The following is a 16,143-nucleotide window of genomic DNA, read 5'->3' on the forward strand; positions in this document are numbered from 1 at the left end:
TTTTGAAAACAGTCAAGTCTAAAGACTGTATCTAACAGACTCGGAGCAAGAGGTTGCGCCGGGCAGCCTTGAGCAGAACCCGAGGAATTCTGGAACTGCCTAGGTAGAGTCGAAAGTCCATTGCTCCTCTCAGATGTAGGAACAGGTGAGGGTACCCTGGAGCTGAGTGATTTTTTTCCAGGAAGAGTCACTTACATGGTCCCCTTGCCCTTTTTGAGGGGTTGATGTTTCAAATATAGGACCTGTGAAGGGGATTTGCCTTCAGACCCCCAAGTCAGTGCTGCTCTAAAGATTCAAATTTGTACAACACCTAGGTTTTGCCTGGCAGTCCTGGAGCGCAAGACACTAAGCATCAGTCTGCCCTACCCATTCTTGGATGGTCACCACAGCCAGAGACCCCTCCTACACCAGACCTGAAGACATCTCCAGGGTCTGAGAGGCCCCAGAACTTGCCACGGGGCTGCTGGGTGCTAACGTTTGTGGATCCAAGCTTAGCGATGAGAGGGCCACTCAGAAGGGTGCACAGGGAGGCAGGCTGCTCACGAGAGGATGGCCATGTGCTTGGTGTGGACCAAGCAAGTGGCGTCCTGGAGGAGGTGGGCCTGGGGGTGGAGGCAAGGAACAAGCAGCTCCCGCCCCGTTCCCGCCCCTCTCCCGCGAGACGGGTCAGAGCTCGCTTCAGCTCACGGACGCCAGCCTGGTTCTGAACCTCCGCCTTGCTTTCTACTAATTACATGACCTCTGAGCGAAGTTACTCAACTTCTCCAAACCTTAGTTCCCTCTGCCAGCACTTGCTTAGTAATGGAAGGTGCTTTGGCAGGGCCTGCTCTGTGGCTGTGGAGGAGCCTGTCTGTGTGCAAGACAAGCAAGGTGTCCAACACAGCATCTACACAGCCTGCACGCCTGCAGGGTTGTGCAGAGGAAACTCAACACCTTCCACATCGGCCTCAAACATTTTAACATGTCAAATTGGAGTTCATCATGTAATTAGTCAATGGTACCTTAATTTGCAGCCATTTTTCTTTCTTAATGGCATTTCAAACTGTCTTCTAATCGATGTTGTCTTAGACTTACTGAAATACAGTAGCCAGCAGGCTGGTGTTGAGCATTCTGTATCAATGTAAACCTGATCTGGTGGCCACCCTGACTCCTCAGATACGGTGAGTTAACCCAGTAAGGAAAAATGCTTTCTGTTTTTCTGAGTTGGTAATAAAAAATGGTTTAGCCATAAACCTATCCTGAGTTCTCCTAAGACTCCAACAAAATTACACCAGAGTGCAGCTTTATGAGAACTGATAAGTCGGGACCACAGAAGAGGGCCCAGGTGACCTTGATCCTAGTTCTCCTGCCATTGCTTCATCAACTCTGCCCTCTCCCATGGCTTCCCCCAGGCTGCTGTCGCCTGGCTGGCCCTGGCTGGCACTTCTCTCTCAGGTCAGCCTCTGATGCCAGTCCCTCCTCCATTCACACCCACCTGCTCGTGTCAGGGGCCCTTCTATGCTTCTCTTTCATTCCTTGTCTTGCCATGTTTTAATTGTCTCCCCATCTGACCCCATTTTCATGTCCAGATGTAGCACAGTCTCTCACAACCAGGGCATGGAGGTCTCATTGCCTGTGCACATGAGGACCATTCCTCTGTCTTGTCTCTCTTAAGGTGGATTCCATCTATCCCAAGCCCTGGTTTGGCCCCTTTGGGTTGTTTTAGGCCAGGGAGGGTCCCAGTGTGGCACTGGGAGTTTCTAATTATCTGAGGTTCTGATGTCAGCAGAGTGGATTTCCTCAGGGCCCCAAAGGTGAAGTTGGTAGTTATAGGACCTGACCCACAGCACCCAGCCCCTCCTCCCTGTGCCTCAACAGAAGGAGCATGGGGTGGGAGGATGGAGCAGGAGCCCTCGCGGAAACACAGGCTCAGAGCCATCTGGTTGTCTGTGGCCTGGAACATTTCTCTGCTTTAACTCTGGGGTTTCAGTGGTGGTTTGACTTATTCCCCAGAACAGAGCTGAGAGCCTCTGGGATTCCTCTTGGTGAATGGGTTGGTTATTAGGAGAAAATGAATTACCAGGAGTAGAGTAAAAACATAAGTTCACAAAGTACAAAGTAGGCTGGCTGGTTAGCTCACTTGGAAGAGTGTGATGCTGGTAATGCCAAGGTCATGGGTTCATCTCCCATACCAGCCAGCTGCCAGAAAAAACAAAGTGTAAAGCATCAGCAGTTCTGAGTTAGGGTAAGTCAGGCGTTGTAAAGAGAACCCGCAAGAGTGGGTCTCAGCTAACCCTCCTGCCAACAGGAAATAAGCACTGTGCTCCAGGCTGGACTGTGCTGGGAGTACAGGCACGCTGAGAAGGCTCTTCTCATACAGCCTCTCTCCACAGCCCAGTCAGTGCTGTGTCCTCTGACACATGGGTGAGCTCATGGTGGCTGCGCTTGACCCAAGTGGACAGACCATTCCCAAGAAGTCCAGACCACCCAGCAGGCCCCTTCTCTGCCTGGTGGCCCACGAGTAGCAGGCCTGGACTGGTTTCCCAGGACCCATGGTAGAAAAGGGGTTTAAGGAGCATCCAACAGCTTTCTTTCGCCCCCAAAGGGGTCTCTACAAGTACAGGCTTTTGGAGTCTCCCAAATAAACTATGAATTTAAGACAATGATGCTCAACTCCATCTGCAAACTGGAATCATCTAAGGGGCATTTAAAACATGGCTGCTTGCTCCCCTCCTCACAGAGGTGGTGTGGCTCCCTGTGGACTCTCATGCAGTCAGGGCTGAGAACCACTGCTTTGAGAGCATAGACATATCTTCTGGCTCCTGGCTGTCATGTGGAGAGTAAAGCCTCCCTCTCCTCTGAGAAAAAACAGTTGTACACCCTGCCTCTGCATTAGGCGCCATGAGGCACAGATGGGCCCTTCATATAGGGTCCCTTGCTCTTGGTTGGGACTGCTCCATATACAGGCAGTTCCTGAGGGCCAGTTGGGAGCTATCTGAGATGAGCCACAGTAACCCAGGCCAGTCCCCCATCTGAACATGGTTCTGAACCCTCACCCCCACCAAGTGCTGCAGTAGGGCCCCAGATTCGGAAAGAGTGCATGGACCAGAAGGCCTGCCAACGTTTATTGGCACCGTAACCTCAAGTGAGTCTCTGAGCCTCCACCTTCTGATCTGTAAAACCTGGAAATGTGCCACCTTGGCAGGACTGATGGGAGAAGCAGCCTGCATCCAAACACCAACAAATGAAAGCTACAGAAAAATAAAATATCCCCATTAAAAATTTTAAATGGTGATTTAAAACTAATGTATTAAAAAATGTCATTTTAAGTTATTTTAATTAAATAAATATATCCACATGAACTCCTCCCCCCAATCAAAGAACCACCCAATACCTTTTTTGCAACAAGGCATGGAATAAACAAAGATGATAAACAAATGGTAGGTAACAGGGTATTTGAACCCCAGAAGTGGTCACTATGATGCTTGGAAAGATCTAGGTTAGTTTGGAATTCCTGGGAGATACCTCATGCCTAATGGAGAGTGGCTTGAATAGAGAAAAACACAGATTCGATCAGAATATTGCCTACTGCCTCAAGGGCAAAAGTTGAACTCCCAAGTACAGCCTTTGTGATGTGACTCCTGCTAACCTGGCCAGCAACCCCTGTCTCCTGCTGCCACCCGCACCTTGGATAGGTGTCAGTGCCTTTGTCACCTTTGCCTTTTATCTGATTCCCGTGTGATTCAAGACTCAGCCCAACTATCTGTTCTTGACCCCACTTCCTTGTCTCTGGTCAGGGTGGTGTTGCTGTGAGTTTGCACAAAACCCTTAATAGCTGGTTCATCTCCCTAAGAGGATGTGAGGATGTTTAGATATAAGGGACCCTTTTTTTTTAAACTCTTAACTGCTCATTCTGCCAGGCATTTTACAGCGTAATTTTCACAATAACCATTATTGTCCCCATTTTACAGGTGAGGGAAACGGGCTCAGGGAGGTCCGTTACATGCCCAAGTCACATAGCCAGGAAGCAGTACATCCAGGATTTGGACTTGGGCAATCAGATGTCAGATCCCATGTTGCTTATCACCTGGGAGCAGATTTATATAACTTAACAAAAGGTAGAATTATCAAACTTTATGGAAATCTTTAAAATGTATTGTCAGTTTAAAAGGATTCTTTAGGAAAAGTTGAAAGTTCTTATGTTTGCAAAGTGTTGTGGACTGGAGAGCACCTCATCCCTGTTATGTCCCCTTATCCAGTAAGTGGAACAGTTGGAGGCCACAGTTTGAACATTAAGAATAAAGCGTTTCTAGTGAAGTGGATTTATTAAGGTTTTTCTGAGGACCCAGCTTCCAGCAGTCAGAGAATCTTCATCACAGAAAATGGACTGAAGTCAAGAGACTTGTGTCTAGGTCCCTTTCTGCCTCTCCCCAGTGCCATCTCTCCCCAGTGCCATCTTGTGCAATTCACGCCGGCCTTCACTTCCACGCCCCTCCCCGCAGATGATCATTTATGCCCCTCCGACAGGAAACCGCGGCCCTCTGCAAGTACCATTAAGTCCCAAACGGCCAAATACTGGCAATTTCACATGATTCAACCTAACATAACCCATAACAGCTATCATGTATTAGATGCTGTCTTGATCCCAACGGCTGTACGAGGTAATACCATTAATAAAGCCCATTTTGCAGATAACACAACCGAGGCTTAACTGAACGAAGATTGTTATGCATGGGCCTGACTGCAGGGCCCGCGTTTTTTCGCTTACTGAGGAGTTCTAAGATATCCAGCATTGCCATCTTGCCCGCTGACATTAACAATTGCTGGCTACCAATTACAGTGGCAGCTCTGGTTTGAGTATTACAGGCCCTGCGATAACCCCATGAAATTTCCTTGCTCTCCAGCCTTTCCCCCGCTTTACTTAAAATTGTCCTTTGCCAGGGGGCAGCCGCCATAGTATGGTCATGGTGTGGGCAAACTCTACCCTCTGCCTAATTCCTCCTTGAAGAACTGGGTAGAGTTTTAGCCAAAGCATGCTTTTTTTCTTTGTGGATAAAAGCCGGGAGATTTCTTTTTTTCTTTTGGTAAATTATTATTTGGAGACATAGCTCAGCCGCCTAATTTCTCTGACCTGGGAAAAACGAGGGCCACGGCTGGGCAGAAGGGGGTCCGGCGGGCGGCACACCCATAGCCCCTACTAGCGCGAGCTCTCTGAGGGGAAACCTCACGTTTTGCATCACCTAATTTCCGAGGCTAAAAGCTGACGCAAACAGCGACCGCGGCGGGTCGGAGAGCCGCAAGAGTCAGCGCTCGACGGGTTGCAGGGGAAGGGTGAGTGGTGCCGCCCCGCTCGCACACCCGCGCGGGCTCCATTTGGTCTCGCCCGCGGCCGTCTCGCCCACCTCCCCCTGCCGCGCGGCGCCGTGGTACGTCCCGTGCTCTGCGCGTGGGCCAAGATGGCGGCGCCCTTGTGCGGGCGAGCGCTGGGGCTAGGGCAGTCGGTGAGTGGGCGACGCGGAGGGGCGCGGCGGTCGGGGTGGGGTCCTACACGTCCCTTCGTCTCACGTCCCCTCCCCCTCAGGCGCTGTCCTGGAGGCGAGAGCTGCCGTGCGCCTGGCGCGCCTTGCACACCTCCGCGGTCTGCGCCAAGGTGAGCGCGGCCGGGGGTTCGGGTCCGGGGTCGGGGCGAGGTGGGGATCTGGGTTCGGGGCTGAGGCGAGACGGGGTCGGGTCGCGGGATCGGGGTCGGGGCCAGAGTCAGGAGGTGGGGCGGAGGCTGGCGTCACGGGTGCGGTACGGAGGCTGGGCCGGAGCGGGGGTCCGGGGCCAGGGTCCCGCAGAGTCACAGCCTCTGTTGCTCCTAGAACCGGGCGGCCCGAGTCCGCGTGGGCAAGGGGGACAAGCCAGTGAGCTACGAGGAGGCGCACGCGCCGCACTACATCGCCCACCGCAAGGGCTGGCTGTCGCTGCACACAGGTGAGGCCGGCAGCACGATCCCAGGCCTCCGGAAGGAGCGCCCAGTCACTGTCACGCAAACGGAATGAACAGGTTTAACTCCGCAATTACTGTCAGGATCAGAAATCGGTTAAGTCGGTTTAAAGGAGACGCTAACAAGCAGAGACATATATAGCCCAGAATGTTGAAGTGGATTTGAAGATGTATGCAAAACTGACTTTGTCCATGGGGCGCGGGGACTCACCTGAGCCTCTGCTGAACAGAAATGATTTGCACGTCTATAGACAAAAAGTATTTTGCGTTGCCATTAGTTACCTGTAATTTACAGAGAAGTAAAATAGTGCAGAGGCAATGAAAGCAGTGAAGCCCCCATAGAACCTGATACCTGGAAGCGTGTGTTCTGAATAATGCAGATCTCTACTCAAACAGTTTTCTCTACAAGTGCGCACAGTCAATCCTCATCATTCCTGGGTTCCATATTTGGGAATTCTTCTACTTTATTCATTTGTAACCCGCAAATCAGTACTCTGGGCGCTTTCAAGTTTCATTCTGGGACATGGCAGAGCAGCGACTCCACAAACTCAGCAAGTCTGAACACTTGACCTAGAGACTGGCCAGCCACCAAAAACAAAAACAAAAACAAAAAAATACAGAATCTCATCCCCCACCCTTTCAGGTTCTGATTCTGAGGTCTGGCCTTGGGTGTGGAGACTCAACAGACATTGCAAGGAGTCTGGGGTCCACACCGAGAATCCTCTGGTGAAGGCCGTGGCCCTGGCTTGTGAGAGAACTAGTGTTCCAAATCTCAAAAGTGGTGGCCTCATCTGTCTGGTCCGTGGGATGACCAGTGCAGCCAGGAAAGACTGGAAGAGGGGCTAGAGGTGGAGGCATCACCCGAGTTTTGTGCTCTCGCTCAGGCCTCAGCCTTCCCTTTTGTAAAACAAGGATAATGAAAACACCTACTTAACAAGTTTAGTTTGGGAATTAATGAAATAATGTACTTTGAACATTAAACTGTTATTTTTCTTATTCCATTAGTAGAAGAAAAGAGAAGAGGCTGGGGGTGAGGGTGGAATTGAGTGCCCAGTGCTTCTGGATGTTAACTCTGGAGCTTCGGCAGGTCCCCAGGGCAGCAGGGCTGACTCTTCTCTGATGTCCTTCCCGCTTTAGGTAACCTGGATGGAGAGGACCATGCTGCCGAGCGAACAGTGGAGGATGTTTTCCTTCGCAAGTTCATGCTGGGTACCTTCCCAGGCTGCCTGGCTGACCAGGTGGTCCTGAAGCGCCGGGCTAACCAGGTGGAGATCTGTGCCCTGATCCTGAGGCAGCTGTCCCCGCACAAGTTCTATTTCCTCGTGGGCTACAGCGAGACCCTGCTGTCCCACTTTTACAAGTGTCCTGTGCGACTCCACCTCCAAACTGTGCCCTCGAAGGTTGTGTATAAGTACATCTAGGACAACCCTTTCATTCGCAGGAAGCTGTAGCCGGCAGAGGACAGAAATGTGTGGGAAAGGAGGGACATGGAGCACAGGGAAATGCGTCCCCTCATTTCTCAGTCGCTGTTGAACAAAGACCCTTTGTGTCAATTTGCCTCTGTTTGTCTTTGTTCTTTAGGTGAGGGAACTAGAGTAGGGTTTATCTGAGGGTGTTCCAGGGTTGCAGGAAGGCTGCTGGTTGTCTGAAGTTCAGCTAAACAGATCAGTGAGTACCTGTGCCAGTCGCTCTGTCAGGCACTCCACCTAAAGTTTTTTATTTTCTCTCAAAGCGGAATAATCCATTTTTGATGATAATAAAGTAATCAATGTTAATTTTTTGAAAATCAAGAGAATATGGACATAAGTCAACTGTGAAGCTTTGTTGTCATTTTATGCCAGAGATTCCTACTATGAATGGTTTGTTATATTTTACTTCAGATGTACTTTATTCTAGAAATACGTTAGTGCATACTCATCATTTATTAAACTTTTACTGAACACCTGTTCTGTGCCAGGCACTCTTCTAAGTGCTTGGAACCTATGAATGAGGATAACATTCCATTCCAAGACCACTGCCTTTGTCACTATATCCTAGTGGACCGGGACAGGAGATGAGGCAGCATTAAAGACTTCAAGCAGGTGATGGAGGTAGACATGCAGGTAAATGGGGAAGAGCTTTTCAGACAGTTCCATCCACAAAAACCAGCCCAGGGTGCTAGGAAGTGGGGAAAGGATTGCTGAGCCTCACAGCTTCACCGATACCGATCTCAGTCCTCACTTTGACAAGGACCCTGACACCTCTCTCCAAGCCTCGACCTGACACACCCTAATCCTGACCTTGAACTTGACAGTGGCTCTAACTCACACTAACCCTGAACCTGATCTGATCTTTGCCTTGATATTGACTCATCACCCTGATCCTGATTCTCCCTAACCCTGACCTTCACCTCACTCACGTGGACCTTTCCCAGTCATGTCTCTTACTGACCCTAACCTTGACTCTGAATCATGTGTGCTCACACTGAACTTCACTCCGTACCTGACCCTGACCAAGACCCTGACTCAGAACTTCAACCTAAAGGACCCTGAACCTTAGCATGAGCCTGATGGCATCCTAACTCTAGCACTGATGCTCAATTTTACTCTGACTACGACCCTCACCCAGACTCCTATCCTGAGTCATTTATTTATTTATTTAGTTTTTTTTTTTTTTTTTTTTTTTTTTTTTTTTTTGTGACCGGTAAGGGGATCGCCCCGCACCGTGCTCAGCCAGTGAGCGCACTGGCCATCCCTATATAGGATCCAAACCCGCAGCCGGAGCCCTGCTGCACTCCCAGCTCCGCACTCTTCTGAGTGAGCCACGGGGTCGGCCCCTGAGTCATTTAAATTTGACTCATCCCTATGCCAGATTCTGACCCTGAAACTCAACCTTCACCTATAACGTGTTCCTGATCTTCACCCTGACACCCTCATGGAGACCCCGTCACTCACTCTGCTTTGACCCTACCTTTGACCCTGATTCTAACACTCAGCAATTCTGAAACTGGTTATCTTTCAGGTGCTGGGACTCACCTGGACCCTGACTCAAGACCCTGACTTGAACCTGACCTTGGCCTGATTCTGCCCCTAACTCTGACCTTCACATGAATTTGTCCCTGTGCTTTACCCTGATATTGACCGTTGTTTTAGTTTTCTATTGCTTTCATAACAAATTACCATAATCAGTGGCTTAAAGCAACACATTTATTTCTTAAGAGTTTTGTAGGCCAGAAGTCAGAACTGGGCCTCACTGGAGGCAGGGCTGTGTTTTTGGAGGCTGTTGGGGAGAATCTGTTTCTTTTCCACCTCCAGCTTCTCCAGGCCATTTGTGCTCTTAATTTGTGACCCTTCCTCCATTTTCAAAGCCAGCAGTGGCACGTCAGATCCTTACATTGCACCACTCTGAAGATTCTGTCTTCCTTCTTCCACTTTTAAGGACTCTTGGGATTACATTGGGATCACCTGGATAATCCGGGGTCATCGCTCCACCTCAAGGTCAGATGATTAGCAACTTTCCTTCTTTCTTATGTAATATAACACGTTCACAGATCCCAGGGATTAGAATGTGGACATTTTTGTGGGGTTATTATTCTGCCCGCCACAACCCTAAATATATCCTTGCTTTGATCTCACCTTGAAGCTCAACATCACTCTCTCTCAGACTCTTACACTGAATTTAACCCTTGTCTCTAACTTGCACCATGACACTTAACTCTGAAGGTGACCTGACCCTAACCCAACTCTCACCTTGACCTTGACGTGACTCACACTGATCCTGATCCTCGTGTGACCTTTAACAACACCTGGACTTTCATCCTGCCCCAACCCTGTTCTCAACTTCACCCTTATTCCACTATGACCCTGACCCCGACTCTCGACTGGGGTTGGTTGAACAACAGGCCCCAAAGATGTGAGTATTCTGATTCCCAGAACCTGTGAGTACAGTACTTTGTAAATGTGATGTTAAGGGTCTTGAGATGGGGATATTATTTTAAATTATCTGGGTGAGCTCACTGTGATCATAAGGGTCCTGTATTAGTCAGGGTTCTCCAGAGAGCCAGGCTGCTGGAGAAAAGGAGGACAGCCCCAGGGCCCTGGAGCCTCAGGCTGCCACTGACTGTGGGTGAGCTTTTGCACTGTTCCCTCAGGGGACACCAAAAGCTCAGGTCACCCAATAGGCCCTTGGCCATAAAGCAAACAGAAACATACACATTTTCAGTTGTGGTCTGTTCACGAGGGTGGCCTGTGCATGAAGCTAGAGTGGTACAGTGGTGCTCCTGGGCTGTTGGCCACTGGCCATGAGAGGCTGGGACAGGCTGCCTAGTTCTGATCTCCAGCTTTTATCGTTTTAGATTTCTGTTAAATTAAGTTTGACCTAGAGTTTTCTTGGGACATAATTAACTGTAACCTAACTTGTAACCTAATATGTAAACAGGCATAACCTACTCTCATAACAAGTAGCCAAGTCTCAGCCAATCACAGGCACCCAACTGTTCAAACCATGTCCAAATAAGGCAGTGCCCAGCTGTGACCGTGTAGCTGTGTCCGTGCCTCACTTCCGTTTTCTGTCCTTCGCTTTCCTTTTTCTGTCTGTAAATCTCATCCGACCACATGGCAGCCCCAGAGGCTGTCCGATTTGCGAATTGTTCTTTGCTTAATTAAACTGTTGAATTCCATTTGTCTAAAGTTTTTTTTTTTTTTTTGTCTTTTTTTCGTGACCGGTAAGGGGATCACAACCCTTGGCTTGGCGTCGCCCATACCCCGCTCAGCCAGTGAGCGCACCGGCCAGCCCTATATAGGATCCGAACCTGCACGGCGAGAGTGCCACTGCGCTCCCAGCGCCGCACTCTCCCGAGTGCGCCACGCGGTCGGCCCTTTGTCTAAAGTTTTTCTTTTAACACTTCTGATCTCCACAACCGTAGGATATTAAATTTGTGTTCTTTTAAACCACAGAGTTTGTGATTATTCGTTACAGCAGCAATAGGAAAGCAATACACTACTCAATCTTTTGATGTCAATTTAAGTCATTTTTCTTTAAATTTGTAGAACAGGTGTTTTTTTTTTCTTGGTGGCTGGCTGGTAGGGGCCACCTTCAAGGAAGAACTCTTGACTTCGGTGTCATAACACTGTGCTCTAACCAACTGAGCTAACTTGTCAGCCCAAAACAGGTGTTAATTGAGTCTCACTCAGTAGCAGACATGGACTTAAACCAGCCATATCCTGCAATGTATCACTGTCATATGAGGCTCCCTCCTGTGGGTTTCTTTACAGCACTGATCACGAATTCCAATGGAAGAGAGATTTGATGGCTATTTATTTGCTATCTGCCTCCCGTGCCTCTCAAACAGCAGGCTCTGTGAGGACAGTGGCCCTTCTGTCTTGGGTCCCCAGTGTATTTCCTGGTGCACAAGAGCACAGGGCAGATCTTGGAGAGCTCCGTGCTAGTGCTTCACCTGGGCCTTTTTTCCTTGACTTTTCTCTCCTGCCTGCCTTCCAAATCTAGCTGTCCTGTGCCCCTTCCCGTGCTGATCTTTGCTAATGCACTCCCCTGAGAATGTGTGGCTCCTTCTGGGAGCAGAATACCTTAGCCCAGCTTTCCAGGGGACGTGAGAAAGGGGATAAAAGTGGGGCTTTGGGGTCAGGATTACCACAAGGAGGTTGACTAATGGGTCATGACTAATGTAGATTCCCACTTTCCCAGGCCCTGCCCTGGAGATAGCAGAAGGGAAGGAGCATGGGAAAACCTGCCTAGGCCACTGGCCCCCACTGTGCCTATGGGCAGTGGTGTGCAGGTAAGGAGTGGCTAGGGGAAGGCATCTGCCAATTTCTGTGGTGTAAGAACCACCCCCTACCACCATGGCTGATTTCAAGACACCAGGGATAATCCTTCCCAGTGGAGCTGGGAAGTGTTTTTTCTGATACCAAGCAATTCTCCAAGTCTCAGCTTCTCTGACACCAACTGGATGTCTAATAATTCAGTTCAGTTCTGCAACTGACTACCCAGAGTTAGCATCAGACCCCACAAGTTAAATGGCTCAGTCTTATAAGACTGCCCATACTTCTTTGGCTGACTACAAATTGGGGGTTCCCACAACCCCCTCTTCATGTTTCATAATTTGATAGCATGGCTCACAGAATTCAGGAAAACACTTGAATTACATTTACTGGTTTATTATAAAGGATTAAGATATGTGGGAGGGGCATGGAGACTTCATGACTTCTCCGGGTACCTCACCCTCCCAGCACCTCATGTGTTCCCCAACACAGAAGCTCTCTGAATCTCAATGTTCAAGAGTTTTTATAGAGCTCTATCTCTGGGCCCCTCACACCCGTTCTAGAGGCAGGGGGTGGGGCTAAAAGTTCCCACTGGCTAACCGCTTGGTCTTTCTTGGTTTTTCTCCTTTTGAGGCTATCTTGGGGTACCCTAAGTCACCTCATTTGCATAAGCTCAGGTGTGATCAAAAGATGCTAGTTATGAATAACAGAAGACACTCTTATCACTCAGGAACTTCCAGGGTTGTTTTTATTTTTTCCTTTTTTTGGTGGAATAGGAAGTCAGCTTTGTTCAGGAATACTGGTGACCTGAGGAGAGGTGTTAAGGCAAATCTATCTCTCCAGTAAACCTGAAGGAGAACGGCCAGGCTAAAGCCATTTCAAAGACTCAGATTTACCGAGGGGGTTTTAAAGAGGGGGATGAGGGAATGGAACATAGGAAATGAAAAGCAGGAGCGAGGGAGACGTGAGCTGTGGGGGCTCCGTGCAAGGAGCCAGGTGCAAGCTCTCGCCAAGGCTCCATCTAGTTTCTGATTTTGATTTGCTTCGGGGTGGAGTCAGCACAGCTTTGTTGATGTCTTTGGTTTCTCAGGGTCTGGATAGTATGTGTCTCGTGGCAAGTTTGCAACTCCAGGCGTTAACTCTTTGATACAATTGCCTTCTGTACTAGTTCATTTCTGCTGCTTATAACAGAAATACCTGAAACTGGGTAATATATAAAGAAACAATATTTATTGCTTCCAGTTTCAGAGGCTGGGAATTCCAAAGTTCAGGGAACTTACGTGGTGAGAGCCTTGTTGGTGGGTAATGACTCTTCATAGCAAAGCAGGGTCTCATATGGCAGAAGCAGAGAGAGAGATGAGTTTTCTCATGTGCTCTCCTTTTAAAGCACTTAGAAGCATGCCCATGACCACCATTAAACCATCAACTTATTAATCCATTTACTAGGGTGTGGTCCTGACAATCTAATCACCTCTTCAAGGCCCCACCTTTCAATTACCATAATAGGATTTCACACCCTTTTAACACTGTCATAATGAGGACCAAGCCTCCAACATATTAAATTTTGGGGGGACACAATTCAATCCATAGCACCTCCCTACTCTTGAGTTACTTTTGTTCATGTTCTCTGTTTCCTGCCAATCATTTTTCAGGGAAGGTTCTTGGTTGACGTACTTTCTTAACCTCTGCATATTTGAGACTGTCTTCCAGTGGCCTTTGTACAGAAATGATAATTTGGCAGGGCATATAATTCTTGGTTCGAAATTATTTTCCTTTAAAACTCTTAGATATTGTTCCATTGTCTTCTGGCATTTAGAGTGGCAAGAGAAAAATCTGAGGTCTGCCTGACTTTTGCCCCTTTAACTTGCTTTCTCTGTCTGGATATTTGCAGAATTTTTTCTTTATCCTTGAAATTTAAAAACATTACCAGAACAGGTCTAGGTGTTGCTTTCCTTTTGTCAAATTTTAAAGGTAACTTGTGCACTTTTTCCATTTGTGGATCTAGTTCACTCTTCAACTCCAGAAAATTTTCTTCAGTTCATTCCTTAATTACTGTTTCAGCTCCATTTGCTTTGTTCTCAGTTTCAGGTATTCCTATTATATGTCGATTGTATCCCCTGCACTGGCCTACTAGGTTTTTTTCTCCTCTTTTCTTATCTTGATTTCTTTTCCCTTTTTTCTCTGCAATCTGTGAGACTTTCTCTTGTTTTGCACTTTCTTCAGTAATTTGATTTTGTGGACAGTCTGGCTTGTACATTTCTATTAACTCTCTCAACCCCCCAACATTTTTCAAGCTTTCTGACCTCTCTTTCTCTATTGCTGCATATAGGTTGTTAAATCCCTGTATTATATGATTCTCGAACCTTTCTATAGCTTCTATTTTCTGGGCTGTATCTGTTTCAAGAGGAGGCATTTTCTCGATTATTTAGTATTGTTCCTTTCTTCTGAATTGCAGTTTTACAACCTTTTCAATGGCTCTACTCAGCAACCAGGACCAAAACCAAAAATTCTCCAAGGGTTTTGGAAGCTGTGTGCCAGGGCATAAAGACCAAATTTATTTTTGTATTATACCACAGGAAAAAATGCACAGTAGCACATCACTGCAACATACAAGAGTAAATATCCTCAAGAGCATAGTCATGGGAAGATTTAATAAAAATAATAAGGTGTGATATATTTTAAATATGTATTACCTATGTTTTAAAAATAATTCAAAAATAAAAAATAAAAATATTTAATTGTAAGTTTTATAATTTAATTGTTACTAATAGATTTAACTGTCAGCTCACAAAATACCTGAAAATTTAGCAATTGCCTCTTGCAAGCCCCATTTCGCCACTGCATAAAATTCTTTTGTAATCTGTCTGTATGACAAGCAATGCCTTCCGGGGATTTCCAAACATAAACAAATATATACTTAGATCGATTTTAGGCCTGTGTTCAGAAAAGCTAGAGTGAGATCAGACATAGGCAGCCCATCCTGGTCTCCTGTGTCCAGTGGCCAGCATCTCAGAGGTGAGCAGAGGCGTCTCACATACACTAAAAGAAAAAGAAATAGGTGTGCAGCACTAGCTCATTGGTGTTTTAATATGTTTTTCCCTCACGACAAGTGATATTAAGCACCATTTTCTATGCTTATTTGCCCTTTGCATATCTTCTTCAGTGAGGTTTCTGTTCACAACTATACCCATTTTTAATTGAATTATTTGTTTTCTTCTAGTTGACTTTTAGAATTCTTACTACATTTTGGATACAAGTAATTTTTCAGATATGTGTTTTCCAAATATTTTTCCCCCATCTGTGGCTTGCCTTTTGTTCTCTTAAGAGTGTCTTTCACATGGTAGGTATTTTTAATTTAATAAAAATATAATAAAGTAATTTAAAAATTAATTTAAATTTAATAAAGTTGATGTTAATTTTTTTCTTTTGTGGACTGGCTTTGGTGTAGTATCTAAAAACTCATCACCAAACATGATGTCATGTTAAATTTTTTTGTGTTTTCCTATAATTTTTACAGTTTTGCATTTTAAATTTATGTCTATGGACTATGTTGAGTGAATTTTCGTATGAGCTAAAAAGTTTGTGTCTGTGTTCACTTTTCCCCGTATGGTTTCCAATTGTTTAATCACCATTTGTGGAACATACTTTCCTTTTCCTTTGAATTACCTTTGTCCCTTGGACAAAATCAGTTGACTATATCTACACGGGTCTATTTTGGGCTTTTTTTTCTTTTTTTCTTTTACAGGTTCAAAAACTTTTATTTCATTACTATCCAAGTACCTTTGTGAAGATAATTGTACAAGTCATCGCGTGGAGAACGGGCTGGGATGAGCTGCGCAGCTGGAGACCGAGGGCGGAGGGGGCGTCCGAGAGCCTCGTCACCGTATTCACACTTGGGCTCTTTATTCTGTTCCTTTATCTGTCTATTTCTTGACCAGTATCACATTTACTTCACTACGTTTATGGTAAGCGTTGGCATCCTGATGCGTGAGTTCTTCCTTTGTTCTTCTTCAGTTTTATGTTATCTATGCGAGGTTTAGAAACACTTCGCTGGGAACATTTGGGGGTTATGCTGAATCTATACATCATGTTCGGAAGAATTGTCATCTTAACAATATTGCTCTACCAATCCTGAACAAAGAATACCTCTGCATTTAGATTTTGTTTGATTTCTTTCAACCGTGTTTCTAGGTTTGCTGATTGCATATTTCTTTATGGTTTGTTAGGTTTATACTTACGGACTTCACTTTTTGGGGTGCTTCATAAATGGTATATTTTTATTCCAATCATTCCTATATTACTGATATATTGAAAATCAATTGACTTTTGTCTATTGGCTATCTACTTTGATTCTTGTTATCTCCATCCATGCCGATCAGGGTACGGGATGTAGGCTTATCCTGTTTGATTTTCCAAAATA

The 16,143-nt window shown here is 46.6% G+C and overlaps 1 protein-coding gene across 1 annotated transcript; it reads left to right on the forward strand.

The window, feature by feature from the left end:
• The first annotated feature begins 5,419 nt into the window (after nt 1–5,419).
• On the forward strand, nt 5,420–10,624 carry MRPS24 (mitochondrial ribosomal protein S24). Its single transcript, XM_063087975.1, has 4 exons — nt 5,420–5,480; nt 5,561–5,629; nt 5,844–5,955; nt 7,105–10,624. Exons 1-4 carry the CDS (start codon nt 5,436–5,438, stop codon nt 7,386–7,388), a joined length of 510 nt encoding a protein of 169 aa, XP_062944045.1. The 5' UTR covers nt 5,420–5,435; the 3' UTR covers nt 7,389–10,624.
• The last annotated feature ends 5,519 nt before the right edge of the window (nt 10,625–16,143 follow it).

This window comes from Cynocephalus volans, chromosome 2 (genome assembly GCF_027409185.1).
Source record: "Cynocephalus volans isolate mCynVol1 chromosome 2, mCynVol1.pri, whole genome shotgun sequence".
Lineage (NCBI taxonomy): Eukaryota > Metazoa > Chordata > Mammalia > Dermoptera > Cynocephalidae > Cynocephalus > Cynocephalus volans.